At 40.4% G+C, this 20,445-nt stretch overlaps 1 protein-coding gene across 2 annotated transcripts; it reads left to right on the top strand.

The window, feature by feature from the left end:
* The first annotated feature begins 72 nt into the window (after nt 1-72).
* Nucleotides 73-16,641, top strand: CMC2 (C-X9-C motif containing 2). Of its 2 annotated transcripts, none has more exons than XM_031052001.2 (4): nt 73-97; nt 5,341-5,478; nt 11,380-11,451; nt 13,479-16,641. In XM_031052001.2, exons 2-4 carry the CDS (start codon nt 5,398-5,400, stop codon nt 13,551-13,553), a joined length of 228 nt encoding a protein of 75 aa, XP_030907861.1. In that variant the 5' UTR covers nt 73-97; nt 5,341-5,397; the 3' UTR covers nt 13,554-16,641. The 2 variants fall into 2 exon arrangements, with proteins under 2 accessions (XP_030907861.1, XP_005152214.1); XM_005152157.3 differs by having other exon boundaries at nt 97-191.
* Nucleotides 16,642-20,445: the final 3,804 nt, after the last annotated feature.

The following is a 20,445-nucleotide window of genomic DNA, read 5'->3' as shown; positions in this document are numbered from 1 at the left end:
GCGCATGGTGACGGAGCGGGCCAATGACAAGGCAGCTCATCTTCCGCCCCGCCCCGCGCAGGCGCTGTGAGGGCTGTTCTCCCGTCTGCCCTGTGTGGTGAGCTGGTTTCCGGTTGGGTCTGTCGGCCTAGCGCTGGGCTGGGGGTGCGTCTTTGGCGGTGCGTGGGTGCGCTCGTCCTCTGAGGACTGGAGTAAGTGCGAGGGTGGCTGAGAGGGAGGCTTTGGCCGGACCCGAGCGGGCACTGTTGTTCCTTTCGAGGCCTAAAGGAGAAGAGGAATATGTGGGGAAGCTCCTTCTCCGCTCACCTTCTTCCCTCCCTTCACGTACCTGGCTGTGGGGAACCGTGACGTGTCCTGCTTCAGCCTGGGGTCGGCTTCCTCCTTCAGGGATCGAGCAGGGCTTGCCAGAGGGCTTTTCTGAGTGGGAACATGAGGCTGTCTTGCAGCTTGCTTTTCCCTCTGTGTGTGCATATCCTATAACCAGTTTGAGGATTTGTGGGAGCAGTGAGAAACTACAGACTGAAGACAGTGAGGACTCTAAAGCGGGCCTCTCCTTCTGCCAAAACTGTTGAGAACAGTGTAGGTGCAGCAGCTCCTCTCACCTGATAGCAGAGCTGTGTTACGCAAGCAGTATACTGACTTCTGCCAAGTGCAGTATGCCTTGCTCCAGGGGCTGCTCAAGGAGGGAGACACTGACTTTTCCAAAGGGAGAACGTGATCCTTTTGGTCCTCTCCACAGATGGTTGTTGTATGAATACAACCTTAAATAGCTGCCAGGAGGCAAAGATGCATTACTGCACTTCCCTTGATCATTTATTTTAGCCAGAAATAGAACTTGCTTGATACTCAATTTGGCCTTCGACTTGCTTTAGTCATTAGGATAACACCACCTTGACTTGCTTTGCAAAGTATAAAATCAGGTATGATGTAGTTTTATGAGTTACAAATAGAAGGTAAGCACTCATTCAGCTCCTGTAAGGGATCTTGAATTGTTGGCAGAAAGTGGTCATGTAAAAAATTAAAATTGTTATGAGTCTTATTAAAGTTGGTTTTTTTAAAATCCTGTAGGTTTAGGGAAAGTAAATGCAATCTACATAATAGAAAACATTTTAAAGTGGGCATAATTTGCCTCATTTTGCATATCCTTACTATTTACAAGTTTTCATAACACACATACATGTATCTAAATTGTTTCCCATTGTCATATGTAATATTGAAAAACTACTGCACAGTTTTGTAGACTGATACTCAAGGGGTTATGACAAATTTTTAAAAGATTTAGCTACACTTGGTTTATTAAGGTGAATTTATAAGTTTCTTGAAAGCAGTGGAAAGTTGAGGGTCTTTCTCGATGTGCCTGATCACAACCTTAAGGACAGCTGCATACATTAATATCCTGGCTGGGGAGACATTATTCATGTTATTGAAAGCTAGAAGCAGAGTCTTTACTTTAGAGTTCCCTAGGTTTTTGAAATGGTGTTCAACAACTGTGACTTCTCATTTCATTGAATTGATCTGAGCATTGTAAGCTGTTACCATCAAGAATGTTTATAAATTGTATATGAAGGATAATTCTGCTGAAGTGATGTGAATTATATCTTTAGGTAACACCAAGCAATTTAGGTGTGGAGCTGAATCCTTTATATGATAAAACTTTGTATAATCGTGCAGAAACCACTAATGATTTGAGTAAACAAAGCTGTTTAGATCAACAGTATTTTTCTCCAAAGCCAAACAGAACAATACTATGTAATTAAGAGCTTAAAACGTCAAATACCTCATGTTAGTCAGGTTGGACAGTGAAATGAAGTGTGAAAGTAAATGTTACGCATTGTTAGTAGGGTGTCTATATAGCAATGTGGAGAGCTGGATGTGGTCTCTGGGTGATGATGCTGCCACCTCGTGCTATTACTTGAGTGGTTGAAGCAAATGTGTTTGTTCTGTAATGCTGTGCAAAGGGAGCTCTGATTTTGGGTGGAAAGCTTCATTACTAACAATAGACATGCTCTGATGCAATTTTTTAATCTTCAGGGTTAGTAAACAAAGACTTTAATTTTGGTTTAAGAAGTCATTTTTTTCTAAGCAATATGTGAATTCATCTGGTGGGTTGTTTTTTTTGTTTTTTTTTTTTTTTTTTACCATCGCCATTCGAAACTTGGGAAAAAAATACCAACAACCCAGAGTTTTATGCGCAGCTTTTAAAATGGGAAAATTAGCAAAACTTTGTTAAAAAATAGTCTCTTTTTCAAAAAAATAGTCTCCTATAATGCCATATGGAAAAAGCATCTTAGGAAAGCAGTTATCTAGATTTAAACCTTTCTTTCATTGTTGCCCCCAGACCTGGAAATACTAAGTGTGAGGTTGATCAGTGAGACTAAAGCAACTTAATGGAGTTCTTTATCCAGAATTTCTGTTAGTAATTTTATCAGAGTAATACATATAGCTTATTCCCAGTGGTTTGTTTGGTTGGTTTGTTTTTGGGATTCACACCTCTTTCACCTCAAGCTTTTTCATGCTTAGGTTCTTTACGAGCTACCAAATTCCATTTATATGGACTTAATTTCTTTTTAATAGTGTTCTAATCTAAGATGAAGACAGCAGTTGCCATCTTACTAGAATTTAAGGAAACGATAGGTTATGCCATCTTTTTTCATATATGTTTTTGTTACTGTTGAAACTCGTTCATCTGTCAGTCAGTCCCCTCCAGCAAAAATATTTTAGCCTTTTCTGATGATTCATTGATCACTGTCTAATATGAAACTCCTAAACATAAATATAATATTGAGCACTGATAACACTGTTCAGTCATGAACTTCAAAGTACTTAAGAGGCTTCAGTTAAACCTTCCATGACCACTGTAGGATCTTTTGTTATTTTACTGCTTTGGTTCCTGTATGAACTGAGTACCATATCTGGTGATTGAAAGAGTTTAATATTGAATGTTATTTGAAACTTAATTTCAGGAGTACTGATCTAAGAACTAGTGTGAGAGCACCTCTGATTTGTAGCATCTATCCTGCAAGATGTGCCAGTGGAAAAACTAATTTGAATTGTTAGAAGGCTCTTAATTGATGAAATGCACTGTCACCTATCTATTTGTAGCATTGATAGCTTTCATCCACTTTATGTGAGAGTAATTCTGTAAATAATGGCAGTGATTAGTGATCTTAGTTTAGAAATAGTAAATCTTTAATTGAAATGCTCCCTCTGACTTTATGGTCTCTGCTGATGTGCATGCTACCTATTTCACTATGGTGCTGGTTTTGCTTTCTTGTTCTGAGATAGCCAGCTCATATGACAGTGTTAAGAAGAGCAGTTAGAGGCTTAATGATGGAGAGATTTAATAATCATCCTGGTTCACACATGTTAAAGTAATGCACAGTCCCTGAGCAGGTCACCCTCAAGGAAATGCTAATGCTGGTGCTATCAGAAAAATCCACTGATAAATTTATTTAATTTATTGACTTCATGTGGCATGCAATCAAAAGCTGGTGGCAACAACACAGTAGGGTTCTTAATCACTTTGCTGTTACTGTTGTGCTCCTGCTGTTATACTTCTAAGAGCTTCATTTGCTAATTTGTTGGACAGAATGCTTAAGCAACTTGTACTGTTTCCAACTTCTTCTGTACTAAGAGTACATGTAGTGTAACATTAGACTCCCAGATAGTAAGGAGGAGGATTGAAAGAATTTACTACATGTTTTTGCAGCACCTTGTGGAATACATTCTCATGGGTGTCAAGAGGCTTTTAAATCTGTTTGGGTTTTTTAAATTTAGTTTGCTTGTGGGAATGTAACTCTTGTTAAGCTGAACACATGATAGGAAACACTGGGTAAATTAGAGAACATACCTCCTCAAGCCAAATAGATTACTTGAATACTCTAGGAATAACAGTGTAGCATAGAGCTGCCAGCACTGCAGCTCAGTATTGGGATTCTGCAACTGGGAAATCTGACACTAGCTACTAGTGTCAATCTGGAATGTTAAACCGGTGGTGGCTGCTTAGTGTAAGTTGTAGTGGTGTTTGCCTGATGCACTGTAGCTAGAAAGGTGATCTCTTGGGGAGGGGGGAGAATGATAGTAAAAAATTGTGAAGTAAACAAAAGTAATCTTTTGAATTCAGTGACAGTATGGATCATACAAGTAGAATTTTGTCAGGATGAGTCCATTTGTTCTGGTATGAACTGGAATTTTCTTCTCTCTCTGGTGATCTTCCACAACAAAAGTGTCATCTTATTTCAGCCGCTGTCATATGATGTTTTCATCAGCTGCTATCATATTATGCTTTCATCTGATTCAACAGAAGATCTTTGAAATTAAAATTACTTGGGATTTTCGTTTTGTTCACGTGGGAGGTAACATAAAAATGTACTTCCAGAATGAAGCCCACAAAACCCTGCAGAAAAAGGACTGCAGAAAAGGGTTGTGGTTGACATGAAGTTAGAACACGGTTTAGCAGTGCACCCTTGTGGCAACAAAGGCTAACGGCACACTGGACTGTGTTAGAAGTGTAGCCGGCAGGAAGTTACTATTATTCCTCTCTCCTTGGTGGTCTTGAAGATACATCTGAAATACTTTGTTCACCTTTGGGTCCCGCAGTCTAAAAAGCGAGTCCAGCAAAGGGGAAACGAAGAGGCTCAGGAGGGTCGAAGAGCTGGCCTATGCAGCAAGGTTAAGGGAGGTAGGTTGCTTTAGTGTTCAAATGAGAAGACTCAAGGGAAACCTAAATGCTGTCTTCCACAGCGTGAAGGTGTAGGGATTTCATGCAGAAAGCAGATCCAGATGCTTTTCAGAGGAACATGGTGAAAGGGCAAGAGGGAACAGTGAAGTTGCAAGAAGGGACATTCCAGCTGGGCATAACTTTAACAACTCAAAAAAGTGCATAGGTAATTAAAAAGGTGCCAGTTCCTAGAGTGCTGCAATGAAATGTCATTGTGCTTCCTGTTCTGATCCATCTTTGCAGAAGGGAGAAAGAAAATTACCTACATTTAGCCTTTTTTTTTTTTTTTTTTTTTTTTAAACTAGAAAGAAGACAACTCAGGAAAGTGAAAAGGAAGTTCAAGAAAGATTAATGATACTAGGCAGTCCCTTAAAATTAAAATCCCAAATGCATGCTTATGTTCATAATCACAAGGAATGTAATCTTTCAGTTAACTGCTAACATTTGGGCTGTGTAGAAGAGCAGGCATGTGCTGGTTTTAATTACACTGTGTAATAGAAATCATACGTATTAAGCTGCATCATGATCTAAAATATATTTTGTTAAAATAGTTGTGTGATAATACCCTAAGTGGTGAACTCAAACTTTCTGGTTATACTTTCATATTTTAATGTTGGCAGGTGGAAGTTTTCCTCAGATTCTTGTCTTTCTGATACTAAAATTATCCCTCACTAAAGATGCATCCAGACCTGTCTCCTCATCTGCACACTGAGGAATGTAACCTAGTTATCAGTCTGCTCAAGAAGTGTCATAAGGAGGTAAGGAGTTTTGAGCAGAGAGAAGAGTGGGTGGGTTGAGGAAATGAGTGTCAGATAAATTAGTGAGAATATTATATGATCATAGAGAAAAAAACCTCCTCTAGGCAGAACAGCCATGAAATATAGCTAGTATGTTTTCACTGACAACTGTGTGTAAAATTTTGGTAGTGATTTCTGTAGGAAATAAAACATGCTTTAAAATTCCCTGTGCTATAGCTTGAAAAGTCTATCTTAAGAAATTAAATTACTTCTGCTCCTTTTAGTTCTCTGTGCCTCTCAAAAAACAATAATACACTGTCATGGGTTCAGCCGTAGCAGTCATTTTTCTCCTTATAGCTGGTGCAGTGCTGTGTTTTGACTTCTGGGCTGGGAACAGTTGCTTGATAGCGAGCATGTTTTGAGGGTGTTTTTGTTCAGGGCCTTTTCTGAGCACATGCTCTGCCAGGGAGGAGGGGAGGCTGGGAGGAAGGAAAGACAGGACACCTGACCCAGGCTAGCCAATGAGGTATTCCATACCATAGCACGTGATGCCCAGGATGCAACTGGGGGAGAGAGCTGGAGGGGTGGAGCTCTGGAGGAAAATGGAGGATGGAGCACGCGGTGCTCGGCCGGGCAGGGTGGAGTGAGTTATGGGTCGGTGGTGATGGGGTGTTGTATTCTTTTCACTTGTTATTGGCTTTATCATTATTATTTGTAGTAGTAATGGCAGTAGTGATTGGTGTTGTGCCTTAGCAATTAAACCGTTCTTATCTCAACCCGTGGGGGCTACATTCTTTGGATTATCCTTCCTAACTCTCCGGGACTTGGGGGAGCAAGGGGGTAGTGAGTGAGAGTACTGTGAGGATTTGGTTTAAACCACGACATACACCAACTTGAAATGCCCTCATTTTGTATGCTCCAATATTTCAGCTGTCCACTGGGCAGATGCTTCAATCTATTTATAAGCAGATACATTAATGGGGATCTGGACATGCAGCAATGCCTTACCTTCAGTGCTTGGAGAGCTAAATGAGAATTACTGTTTGACTTACATCTTCACAAGTAAAATGCCAAATTGTCTTCAGGCTTCTCAAGGCTCCTTTTTGCTTCAAGAATATAAAGATGGAATCTCCATTTCACTCATTTAAGCCTTTTTTCTAATTTGCTCTGTAGTAAAACTCTAGATGTAGCAGAGTCAGCTGTATGAGTTAACTTTTCCTCTGAGTTCTAAAATTTCAATTTGCCTAAAAATTGTTTAGGTAATTTGAGAGACTGCAGAGACTTTCTTTTTTTCTCTTTTTTTTTTTAACTACTCTAGTATTAAAAGGATTGCCAAGTAAAATGACTGTCAGTTATAAGGAAACTAAAACCTCTACAGGCAATATAAAATTAAAATATTGTCATTAATTTTTCATAATTGTGAAACAAACCCAATCAGGAAGGAAAAACACACTCAGATTTGTCTTGCTTTTTGGTACATACATAATTGGCCTTGCTATGTTTTGACTAGAGAATCTGGAAATATTCATATACTGCTTGAAAGTAATGGTTGACTGTTGTTTGTTTCTTAACAAGGAATGCTAATGTGAAAGTATAGGTGTTTTATATAATGTAGCTTATTAGTCTGCCTTGAGTTTGGCAGGGCACTAGAACTAAGTGGTGTATCTGAATGCCTTGGCAGCAAGCGATTCAAAGGCATCTACTGCTGGTTTGACTTCTAAAGTCAAATTGTTGGACTAGGACCAGCAATAACAGAGTCATACACAGGATTGTATTCTTTTACTCTTGTTTGAGGTTAATCTTTACATGAGGAGGAATTACATTTGTCAGTCTTATGCTAAGCTATAAGAGGGTCTTTGTGCTAGCAGTCTCGGAACAGAAAGAGTGAAAATGGCTTCTTTCAGACTCACTGGAAAGGAAGCGATACCTTTTTGTTTAAAATTCAAGGGGAATGTACTGAAATACTCTTAAAATTGAAGTCACTGAAATCTGAAGTCAGTGAATGTAATTAGTTCAGTGACTGCAACCTATTTTGTTATAATGCCAGCATGTCCTAAAAAGCCTCATCTGCAATTTAAATTAATATTCCTGAGAGACGAAAAGCTTTACTTTTTAATTGGGTGTCCTGTGTGTGCATTTTCATAACAGTTAGTTTGATTTATTTCTAATCTAGAACCTGCACATTATATCAAGTCTTGCATCTACTGAGGAGAAGTTGATGGGATTCCTACTTGATGTCATTATTTTGATTTGTTTGTTTGGTTTAATAATTCTCTCTTGTATGAAGTGTGTGCTTTAAAGAGACTTATTTTTATAGATGGCTAGTGAGAGAAATCCTTATGTCTTGCAATCATATCACTGTATTGGCGTAATAATTATTTTTGAGAAGCTTGTTCTTTTTTCCTTGTAATCTCAGCCAAAAAGTTGACAGTTTAGGAAACTGGTTAAATAAGCATAGAATCATAGAATGGTTTGGGTTGGAAGGGACCTTAGGATCATGTAGTTCCACTTGCCCTGCCATAGGCAGGGACACTTCGCACTAGACTAAGTAACTCCAAGCCCCATCCAACCTGGCGTTGAACACTGGCAGGGATGGAGCATTCAAAACTTACATGGGCAACCTGTACCAGCGCCTCACCACTCGCAGTAAAGAACTTCTTTCTTAGAGCTCACCTCAACACTCCTAAGTCCTTCTCCTTGGGCTGCTCTGAATCACTTCTCTGCCCAACCTGTAACTGTGCCTGGGATTGCTCTGACGATGGGGCACGATGATGCACTTGGCTTGGTTGAGCTTCATGAGGTTGGCATCAGCCCACCTCACAAGCGTGTCCAGGTCCCTCTGGATGGCATTCCTTCCCTCCAGCATATCAACAGAACCACACAGCTTGGTATCATCAGCAACCTTGCTGAGGATGCACTCAATCCCACTGTCCATGTCACTGACAAAGACGTTGAACAAGACCAGTCCCAACACCAATCCCTGAGGGACACCACTCATTACTGATCTCCAGCCAGACATTGAACTGTTGACCACAACTCTTTGAGTGCAACCATCCAGCCAGTTCTTTATCCACTGAGTGCTCCACCTATCAAATTGATGTCTCTCCAATTTAGAGACAAGGATGTCATGTGGGACAGTGTCGAACGCTTTGCACAAGTCCAGGGAGATGACGTCAACTGCTCCATCCATGTCCATCAGTTCCGTAGCCGCATCAGAGAAGGCCACCAAATTGGTCAGGCAGGATTTCCCCTCAGTGAAGCCATGCTGGTTGTCACCAAGCACCTTGTTGGTTTTCATGTGCATTAACGTGCTTTTCAGGAGAATTTGCTCCATGATCTTGCCAGGCACAGAGGTGAGACTGACTGGTCTGTAGTTCCCTGGTCTGTAGTCTTCCATTTTCCCTTTTTTGAAAATGGGGGTTGTATTTTCCTTTTTCTAGTCTTCAGGATCTTACTCAGAGCTGACTTCCTATTTATATATCCCATCTGTAGGTATGTCAAGTGGACAGAGCAAACCTTCCCCCAGGGTGGAAAGGCAAGTAATCTGGCAGCTATACTGGAAAGGGCAGTGAAAGTTCTTGATGAACAGAAGCAGTACTACAGAGATCTCTGTTATCATAACCTCTGGCTCAAGTTTGAGTGAAGTTGGTAACTTCACCTGGCTGCCATGATTTTTCACATATGATGGATAGTGGCTTAACAACTTCATTTGCCAGCTCCTTCAGGACCCTTCAGGATGGATTTCATCAGGTCCCATGGACTTGTGCACGTTCAGGTTCCTAAGATGATCTCGAACCTGATCCTCTCCTATAGTGGGCCCAAGGTCTTCATTCTCACAGTTCCTGCATCTGTCTTCCAAGACTTGGGCGGTGTGGTCAGAGCCTTTGCCAGTAAAGACTGAGGCAAAGAAGTCATTGAGAACCTCAGCCTTCTCCAAATCCAGGATAGGCAGTTCTCCCTTTTCCTTGTGGAGAGAGCCCACATTATCCCTAGTCTGTCTTTTGTTTGCTGCATACCTATAGAAGCCTTTCCTATTATCTGTGACATCCCTGGCCAGACTGAATTCTTACTAGGCCTTAGCTTTCCTGACCTGGTCCTAGCTTCCTGGACAATGTCCCTCTATTCTTCCCAGGCTGCCTGTCCTCTCTTCCACCTTCTATAAGCTTTTTTCCTTCTAAGTTTTCTTAGCAGTTCCTTATCTGTCCATGGAGGCCTGCTGGCCCTTCTGCTGCATTTTCTTCTAGTCAGGATGCAACACTCGTGAGCTTGGAGCAGGTGATCCTTGAACATCAACCAACAGTCTTAGGCCCCCTTGCCCTCTAGGGCTTTATCCCATGAAACTTTATTGAGCAGGTTCTCTGCTCTCTTGAAGTCCAGGGCAGTCAATTTGCTGCATGCCCTTCTCTCAGTCCTGAGGATGTCAAACTTCAAAACACAGATTCCAAAACATATATTCTAGAACATATATTCCACTCACTGTATGCACTAATAAGAGTGGAGTTAGTTTGAAATATAAACATTCACCTTGAAATGTAATGTGCAGGATAACACGTTTATCTAATGAACAGAATACAAAATGAAATCTATATTAGGTAAAATGAAAATGCTGTAAAAGCAAGATCAGCTTGCAGTAAAGCTACCATTTATCATGTGCAACTGCTTCAGAGTGTCATCTGATGCCATTTATACAGCAGAGAGGTATAAACAAGCTAATTATAGCACTGCTACAGTTAAGTGTTCGTCATAATCTTCATTAACCAGATCCTACTTTCAATCATGTTCTATTTGATGAAATCTTGTCCACAGTTTGAATTCTTAACAGTGTTCCTGTATTGTTTGTGTAAATCCATCTAGCTGCTCATCAACTAGATGTGCATATGTCTCCCTCCTAAATACCGAAGCAACTTTGTTCTCATCTGTTTTGTTCTTCATGGCCTTTCCTCCCACTTCCCCAGATTCATTAGCTCTTTAAAAGATTGGTTGGTTCCCTATGGATTGTGTAGCTGCAAATACCTACTAAAACCTCCACTTGTTCAGGTCTTCTGAATCGGATGAATGGCTCTGCTACCAGATTCTGCTATGACATACTGTGGCATAGTAGCAAGCATCACTCTGAAAAAATATTCATTTTGGAAGACTGCATTCTGAGGGTGATTTGATGGCTGGTAATAAGAAATTGCTCCAGGAAATCCTGGCAAAGATGACAGATGTTTATGGTGGATATCAAATTAGGGTGGAATGTCTTCATGAGGATATGCCTGCAGTTTTCCAGAAACTAAGTAACACTTGAGTATGTTTAAGGCCTACGGTTGAACTATGGCAGAAAGATTATAAATTCATCTTACTTATTAACCTTAAGATTTGGAGAAATTTAATCCCCATTTTTAATACTAGTTTTAACATTTCAGTCATTTAAGCCTAGTAGCTGCATCTTCTGGACCAACACTACATTCTTGTGTGGTTGGGATGATGGAACATCAAGTCTCTTGCTTCTTTAGGTCATGAAGAAATAATGAAAACTAAAGCACAGAGGACACTGCCTCCAGGATGCCTGTAGATACAGATGTTTCTGTATCACAGACTGGAGTTCAGAAAATTTATTCTTTATATGTTACTCAAGTTAGTGTGAGTGAATGTTCTAAGACTGATTCTTAGATCAGTAAAATATATGTTCAATATTTAGGCTTCCTACCTTCAGCTTAGGTATCCTGTTTTAGTCAGATTGTACAGCATGGTGAGTATCTTCAACTTTCAGCAGTGTGGGGGTGACTCACATGAGTTCAGCTTCTAGTTATTGAAGTTACAAAGCATCACTTTTTACAAAAGGAAAAAATGTGACTTCTAAGGAATTTAGAGCTTCAGAGGAAGAAACCTTTGAATTGTAAATGTTTGTTGTTTTTTATTCTCTTCCTAACTTACCAGCACAACATTTTGAAGTTTTTTGGCCACTGCAATGATATTGACCGTGAGATGCGAAAGTGCTTAAAGAAAGAGGTAAGAAACACATCTACCAGTTAAATGCTTAATAAAAATACAAAGTCCATGGTGTAGAAGTAGAGTTGATTTTTACTAAGTAGTACAATCAATAAATGTAAGTATGTACTGGAGTGGGCATCTGAGACTAAATTTAAACTGTCTCTGATAAATTTGTCAGGTAAAATCTGGCTTTAACAAATGGCATGGTCTGGTTTTGCATATACAAAAATAGGCAAACACACATTTTAACTGGCACTTGACAGGCTGCTTCTGAATTTTATTTTTTTAGTAGCAGTATTTTGCACAGAACAGAATATAAAGCAATAATGGTCCCTTCTGCATAAGTAACACTTGTTACTGAAGTCAGTTATACTGACTGAAACTACCTGATGAGTTGCTGAGTTAGGTTCTAAATGAAAATATTGCTGCTTAGTACCTACTTATTACTGTACTACATCTACAGATACAAAGGAATGGAAAACTTTAGTTTAAGCAGATTTACTGGCTAATGGTCACATTCTCAGAAGAGTATATTTTGTTTTTCGTATTCGTGGCTGTCATGCCTACATGACAAAACACGTAAATTAACTTTTCACACACCTTTTAACTTTAAATTGTACTAACTGATTTTGACATAAATTTCACAATTGTATCTAAAAAGGGAAGCTTCAAGTGCATGATAGCCAGAACAGTTTGGGCCCCTCTGTTCCCACTGTCAGTCTACGGGAATTAATTTCATCTGCTTGTGCCAAATACCTTTTTATTTCCCCTGTAGCACAGATCTGGAAAATAAGTTTCTTCCCATGTAATATTTTTCATTGTTCCACTGAAGCCTTTACATTAAAAGGAGTTCTTGATGTTGCCTATATTTGTCTGTCTTCTTAAAATATAAATTGATTTGCCATTAGTAGGAAGCCCCTGAAAGGCTGTTTATAAATTTAGAATAGGTATAGATGTAGCTTTTAAATATCCATTGTTCTCATTCTATGTAAAAACATGGATGGATTATTAAAAAGTTAAATATTGGCATGGGAAAAAGTTAAGCATTCTTTTAATGTTAAGTAATGTTTCAAGCCATTATTCAGTTATAAAACAATCAGTATAATGGGTGAAAAATTGCAAATCATTTCCAGAGTTAATCTACTTAGTACTTTATTATATTATATAGAGTGTACTGAGTATTTGTGGGTTACTTGGGCTTTATTCTTGATACTAGTTATTAAAAAGTTGAACAAATGCGTACTTTAACTTAAGGCCAAGAATAACTTGCTTCTCATGAAATATATCTATCAGATCATGCATTGATTTTTAATTCTGTATTTCTTTTAGCCATGAAAAAGTTTCCTTTTTGGCTGTAGTGAAAGAAGGTTGGGCTTTCAGTCTTCACGTTTTTGCTAGTGCAGGGGCATACTTGAAAATATGGTTGTCTTAAGTACATACCTAAACTGCGAAGGCTCTGATTCCATTTTACACTGGAGTCCTGTCTCTGTTGTGTTTCTTTTTTAAACCATAAAATGAGCCCCTGAAATGTCTTACCCTCATTCAACCCAAATACGTCTTTCTTCCTTTCATCTTGATATAATACTTTATCTGTGCATATAACTAATGACCAGGATCAAAAATAGACCAAGTCTGTGATGACAGATTGTTTCAGAAGGCAGACTAGCTAGTATCTTGTAAAAGCGAGAGGCTGACCTATGTTCTGGAATAGCAACAATATAACTTTTTTCCTAGTTCATGTGTGAAATGTAGCTGTCATACATAAAATGGCTAAGTTCCTCCATAAGATTAAGTGGATCTTCTTTATTGGAACGTTCTAATACTCTTTAGTTTAATAATCTTAGAGACATGTTTTTTAATCAAATAAATGTTAATTTCAAAATGAAAATGAACCAATATATAGATATTAATAAGAACTGCATTTTTAGTGCATCAGTCAAAGATATTGTTTCTGTTCTTGAGTAATAAACTCTCTATACTTTTAAATTGGACTTGTCTGCTTAATGATAACAGCTGATCTATTAATTTCCTTGTCTGTCTTCCAGTATGAAGAGAACAGGGCCAGGAACCAGGCGAAGCGACGGAGTATAATTAATGCTCGGAAAAACTTGGAGAAGTGAGTGGGTCTGTAGCTGGACAGCTGCACCTCAACGGGGATGCTCAGTTGGAAGTTGACAGAATACTTCCTTCCCATCACCAATGCTCAGCCTGCAGTTTGTGAAAAAATAAGCACACCTGATACGTAGTCATTCCCAGCAAGGCAAACAATGTGGGAAAAAATAAATATAGTAAAAGATCTCTTGCAGCTTAATTTTTGATCTCTAGAGGAAAATGTTGTGGCAAGTCTTTGTTCTGGCATAGTTTTGTTACAGTCGTTAAGTAAGGAGGAATCAGTGTGTGTGGAGTATTTATGTATTATTCAGTGCTGCTATATTCCCTACGTTGTGCTGAGTTGCATTTATTTCTTTGTGTTTAGCAGTTTCTTTTCCATATCTTGTTTTTGGTTTGGTTTTTTTTTTCCCTTGCAAAACACTGAATTACTTTTTTCATCATTCTTTTTGGTGTTGTGATAACACTTCTTAAATGAATTAGTAAAATGACATTTTAAACAGATGTGGCTTGAAATTGCAAATTACCTATCAAGTAATAATTGGAGTTTTAGTATTTTTATTTGAGTTCAAATGATGAAACTACTGTCTTCCACTGAGAAGATTAAAAATCCTTCCTGCCAACCATATGTACATTGTACGCTGTTGTAAGACAATTTGTTCATCATACCCAAAGCAAGCAGCTTTAGAAATTCAGAATGGAACATTTCCAGGGATTTACAAAGCTGTGCCTTGATTTTTTGTTAAGTACAATCAATGCGTGCTGAGTGATTTTTGAAGAGGATTGCTGCCAAAAATATAAGCTGAATAGTTCTTCCACATACTCTGGTACAAAGGTGAATTCCTTTGCCATTGCAGGAAAACTCACACTGAAGTAAAGGGAAGTGTATCTTGCCTTTTAGCTGGGCAAGTCAACAAGAATTGTGTTAACCAAGGTACCTCATTAGCTTACAAGAGCTGTTTATTTCCCATCAAACTACAGAAAGTCCTCAACAAGTCTCTGAATTCTGAAGATTTGGTATTAAAACATACACTGGGTTGTGCAGCAATGGAGCTGCTAATCTAGGTGTCTGCTAGTTTCACCTTATTTTTAAATTACTTTTCTGTTCCACCTAGCAGCAAAAGAATTTTTTTAAAAAACAAACCAAACCCAACAAATTTTATAGAGCCAAATATACCAAGTGTCTTGAAGCCTCTTGGAAAAAAAGGTGCCTATTCTACAATGAATTCTATGGTTTGTTGCAAGAACCATTGTTGACACTGTCTTGAAATTAGTACATGCACCTCTTTTTGGAAGAAAGCTGTATTTTGTGACCTATTTTGAGAGATTAATTAGAATAATTTTACTTATTTTTTCAATACCCAGCTGAAACCAGTTAAATTGGTAAAATTTAACCACAAATATCAGTGAAAGCTCTTTAAGAAAAACTGAAGCAGTTTTTTCTGTGTCTTTTCATGTGCTGCTTTCTTAGAACAAGTAAATAATGCATTATTTGAATTAAATACTTTAGTGGCTGGAAGTGGAGCAGTCTTTGTATTGGTAGTAATCAAAATACTTCTGAAGTGTATTTTATAGTAAAGTTCCCTAGCTGGGAACTCTGCATCCTCGATCTTTCTTCCATTTGGATGACAAAATCTATTTCAGGCAGGCTCTTAAATACAATTTGGTTGTGCTTGTAATCTTTAAGTAAATAAATAAATGGAGAATTGTCCTAGAGGTTGGGTTGAAAAGCTGGTATCTGAGTGCAGAAGCACTGAAGATTTTCTTTCTTTCATCAGCTTCTGTGAGTCCAGGTCTTTCACTCGAATAGCAACAAAATAAGTATTCAAGAGCCACTTAACACAGCTCATTAGTCAGAGTCATGTTTTCAGAGATCAATGCACTTAATGAATGAAAGCCCAAATGGCATGCACAGTTTCTATTGCTACTTTAAACTATGTTTAGCAATAAACCTATTTTACAGATGAACCCTGTTTACCTAGTGAAAGTATTACCATGTTCATCCTCCTGCTTCTTTGCTAATTGCCTACTAGTAGTGTAGTATGAGGTTGCTCATTGATTCCTGGGCTTTTGTTCCTTTTCTTTTTGAGAGGGGGAGTTATGTTGCTAATTTGATCTTGAAGCTGAGACACAGTAGTGTAATAATACTTACAATTTACTTGACAGAGAACGAAGATAAGGGTGAAATGCTAAATGCAGTTTATGTTGTCCTAAAGTAAGCTGAGTGTCGAGTAGGGGATATGTTGGATGAAGTAAACCTTATCTGTAATTACTTCAAAACCACTTTATTGTAATGTCATTTGAGTATAGAACCATTTTACCCATTGTGCCTTCTGAAAGAGCAAGTTTGAGAGAGAAGAAAAAAAAATTCAATGGCATTTTGTGTTGTGTCATGTATGAGGAGCTCCTGGGCACTTCACATGGGAAAGTGGACATGGGGGAGATACAAAGAGAGTGGGCAAATGGCAGCTGTAAAACAGACATGGCCACAGCAGTGAGGTTTTTCCATGTTCAAATGCTGCAAAAGCATAGAATAATACATGGACAAGAGAAATACAGAGCAAGGGAGTGATAACTACCCAGCAAAATCTCTTCAGCTCTACCAGAAACACTTGGTAACACTACTGATGTATATTTTCTCTTGCTAGAAAATGAAATGCTGGTATCTTGTTTTCCTTTTTTTTAGAAGCAGAGATATTCTGCTCAATAACAGCAGTGTAATATAAGTACAGCAGGGCTAGTTCTTGCTCTGGTGTTTAGGTCTGCCTGCAAAGATCACTGTCCTGGTGCTCAATTCTACTAGAAACAGCTTGAAACATTAGTTGTCTGTCAGGGGAAATTAATGTGAGAGATATTTCAGTGAGTGCTTAGTGGCTTGCCATGAATTAACCGAGGACACCCATCACTGGCAGCGAGCGCCCTGGTGCAGCGCAGCTGTACTTCACTAGCACAATAAAGAGCGTAGGCAGCACCTATTGCATGTGTGACATCCCACGCTGACAGGGAGACAAGAGCTCAGCACATTACCATCTTTAAATAATTATCCATCTTTATCCTTCAGCTGTGATTTCTTGACATTAATAAATTGATAAAAAGCTGTGACACTGGCTTTCACGTATTATTTCTTTATACCATTTCACATCTCATGTATGGCTTATATCTCTTTTGCCTTGTTTTTGGGCTTTTTGGTATCAAGTGGCTAAAACATGCCATACTTGCATGGTTCTTTGTAGAGCAGGATTTGAATCCAGTTTGACTCTTAAGCTGCAGCACTGTTAATATATCGTGAATATACTGTTTGTCTTCCCCTGTTTCACTCAAGTTGGTGTGAACCCTCAGGGAATTATGGCAGAGGGAGTTGGGGTAATTGCTCACAAACAGAGGGATGAGCTGATGGTGAATTTCATAGGTGTGTGTAACCTCCTAAGTATCAGGGTGCACTCAGAAACTCCCATAAGAAATGTAGTCTGGGTACACCATAGGAATGATTCATGTGAATAGCTATTACTAAAATAAGCAGCGGGAGAGTTAGTTGTGCCTAATGTAATTGTGAATTATTGTAATGAATATTTCCAAGGCGTTGTTCACTTTGCTAGAGTCTGCATCTCATGAATACAGCATCTTCAACAGTCAGGAATCTCTTGGTGTTTGTTGCATGACATCTAATAGTAAATTTTTGTATAAATGAAAACCCATTTCTGTGGAATACCTAAAATAATATGAACAACAGGAAAACTGTGATATCTAAATCTGACAGCTTAATTAAAAAATAATTATTAACATTTGTGCTTAAGCAAAGGAGAGTCTGTTCCTGGACAACATAATGGATTTTACTAAATCCATTAAAGCCATTTGGGCTTTCATTCATTAATGTACACTAAAATTACTAATTTGATTTTATTAGCATTGACTAAAATAGAGTATCATAGCAAATCTTAGTGGTCCCTTTAGATTCTCTCTCTTTATTTTACAGAGCCTTTCACTTGTAATTTGCTAATTCTCATTCTGCCCAGCATTGCAGGAGAAACCTGATGAAGTTAATAGCCTGTCCTCTTTCTAGGGGTGTTCTCATCACTCAAGGTAAATAGGTGTTGGTGTAACTGAGGACCAGTGGTAGCCGTGCTGCTCATCAACAGAACTGCTTCATGGAAAATGATCTACTAATAAAGTCTTTTGAGTGAATTTACATCAGGCTCCCCAAACCCATTCAAATTGCTGTGTGCCAAAAAATACATCAATGGGAACATATACATTTAGCCTAAAAATGGTTCTCCTGAACTGTCATGCTTTAAAATTATTCTTTTTGGACCATTTGGTGACATTTTAAAGACTGTGAGCTATGAAATGGAGTGATCACTTTAACCACTGAGGTTTTATGTGGACCCCTGGATGAAACAAGCCACATTTCAAAAAGGGGTCTGTGCAGAGAGATCTTTGGGGCATTCACTACCTGGAAAAGGTCTTTCTGATGGCTTGACAAAACTCATCCCTGGCACATTGGCCATCCAGAATCTTTGTGAAACCTGGGACTAAAAACTGTTCCTGACCTTTGCTGCCAGCAACATAGAGCAAGATTGGGAGCAAATACATGACATTTTAAGGTCATTTCTCCTACAGTGTTAGGTTGCAATGGTTGTTCCCCGCACTCAGAACTGTGCTCTGGTTTTATTTTCACAAGGTTTTTTTGAAGTTAGTTATTACCGAGGTGATGTTTTGCCCGGCGAACGCAAGCGATGGCTGCACTTCCATCCAGGTGGCCTCTGGACCCTTCCTTCACAGCCCGCAGGGAAGAGTCGCTGCCTCACGCTACCTATCGATAGACGGCAGCCACAGTGGCAGGACGGCGGCCGGCACCGAGCTCCACAGCCTCAGGCCGAGCCTCCGGTGTTCAGGGTCCAGCCTCACCCCGCCCGCCTCGGCCGGCACCGCCGCAGGGCGGCCTCGGCCGTGCCCAATCCCCGCTCCCCACCTCGGCCTCCTGCGGCCCCGCCGCCCGCTCCCGGCGCCGCGGCACCACCAGCGCCGCCCCGTGGCCGCACGGTCAGGCCGGGAGCCAGCGGCACAGGGAGGGGGGTCGGTGTGGCCGGGCCGCCATCTTGTAGGGGTCGTGGGGGGCGGTACCGGCCGGGTGCCGGGCCGGGCCGGTGGCCGCAGTCTGTGGCGGTGCGCAGGGGAGCGGCTGCCCCTGTCAGCTGCGGTGAGTGCCCGGTGCCGGCGGGGGGGGGGGGGGGGGGGGGGGGTGCTGCCTCCGGGGTGCCTGAGGTAGCGATTCTCACCCGCTGCCTTCAGTGCGTCCTTGAGGCCAGCCTCTTGCACAGACAGCGCCGTGCCCTGAGGGACTCGAGCCATTGATTGCTTGTTGATGCCAAAGTCTCTTTCACAATCCCACGTTGTTTCATGTTTTAATGATGTGCTCACAACAGCACTGTTGAAACCAGCAAACTTGGTTGGACTTTGCTGTGCTGAGTGTGTGTGATCACAAACCATGGCAGGAATGGCACGGATACCATCAGTCATCCTGTGTTTCTGCGTAGAGTTAGAAGGGTACACCTCACTCTTTCCCACCCCATGGGTTATGCCGTAGTTACAGCTACACTTGGTGTTTTACAGACAGCAATGATGATGATCAGGGGACTGGAGCACCTCCCATATGAAGACAGGCTGAGAAAGTTGGGGCTGTTCAGCCTGGAGAAGAGAAGGCTGTGTGGAGACCTCATAGCAGCCTTGCAGTATCTGAAGAGGGCCTACGGGGATGCTGGGGAGGGACTATTCATTAGGGACTGTAGTGATAGGACAAGGGTAACATGTTGAAACTTAAACAGCAGAGGTTTAGATTGGATATAAGGAAGAAATTCTTTACTGTTAGGGTGATGAGGCACTGGAATGGGTTGCGCAAGTATGAATGCTCCATCCCTGTCAGTGTTCAAGGCCAGGTTGGATGAAGCCTTGGGTGATATGGTTTAGTGTGAGGTGTCCCTGCCCATGGCAGGGGGGTTGTAACTGGATGATCTTAAGGTCCTTTCCAACCCGAACTGTTCTATGATTCTATGTGCCCTGATGCAGGCACTCCTGTCCTCTGATACAAGGAGGCACAAAAGCACAAAATGGAATCAGTTCTAAGTAATGATAAGTTTGATGGCTTTGTAATGGAAAATAACCGTGGTGCCTGAAGGTAGTTGGCATAGTTTCATGTTCTCAGAATGTTAGTACAAAAGGTGTGAGAAAAGCGGAATGGAAAAACAGGACCTGAGGATGGGGAGTATCTGTGACTAGCTGATGGCCAGGATGGGAGCATTTAAACTAACTGATAAGTAGAAGGGCAGGATGATTGCTATGTCTGTAATGTTCATTAAGCTGGGAAAAGTCAACGACCCTTAAAGACCACCATCACATTTTTGTATGAATGCGGGAAACTTTCTGGAAATGATGTAATATTCCCAGTGACCGCATAAGGATGGCCTGTAGAGCAACACGGGGACACACGTCAGGAGGAGCTATCCCCTGTGTCTCCCGGCACCGCAATGAAGAATACCTGCTTGTCAGCTTGGAACTCTGTTGGTGAGTTTGCTCCTGGAGTTTTCTCCAAATCACCTCTGAAGTTCAGCAGGATATTTGCGCCTGGCTCTGGAAGCAGCCGGGAGTGTCAGGTCATCCCCAAAGACAGTTGGTGTTGTTGCAGTTTATTTCATTCATGGTTCATTTTGGGTTGCGTGGTGCTTGGTTTGTCACTTGCTTTGTGTGTTCTGTAATATTGCAATGATTTATCCAGGAGCCCCTTAGGCTTTGTGTGTGATCCATGTAACGATCCACCTAAACTGTGAATTCCACCTTGTAATTCCTACACTTTTCCCTAGCTCTCAGAGCTAAATATTTCTCTAGATGATTTTGCTGTATTTTGGTTTT

The sequence above is a fragment of the Melopsittacus undulatus genome, chromosome Z (genome assembly GCF_012275295.1).
Source record: "Melopsittacus undulatus isolate bMelUnd1 chromosome Z, bMelUnd1.mat.Z, whole genome shotgun sequence".
Taxonomy (NCBI): domain Eukaryota; kingdom Metazoa; phylum Chordata; class Aves; order Psittaciformes; family Psittaculidae; genus Melopsittacus; species Melopsittacus undulatus.
The sequence above is the reverse complement of the archived record's forward strand: the minus strand, read 5'-3'. Positions and strand labels throughout refer to the sequence as shown.

Coding starts and splice junctions, on each gene's coding strand:
- CMC2 (XM_031052001.2), top strand. CDS start 5,398: ATGCATCCAGACCTGTCTCCTCATCTGCACACTGAGGAATGTAACCTA. Junction 5,479..11,379: donor TCAAGAAGTGTCATAAGGAG/GTAAGGAGTTTT, acceptor CTAACTTACCAG/CACAACATTTTGAAGTTTTT. Junction 11,452..13,478: donor GAAAGTGCTTAAAGAAAGAG/GTAAGAAACACA, acceptor TCTGTCTTCCAG/TATGAAGAGAACAGGGCCAG.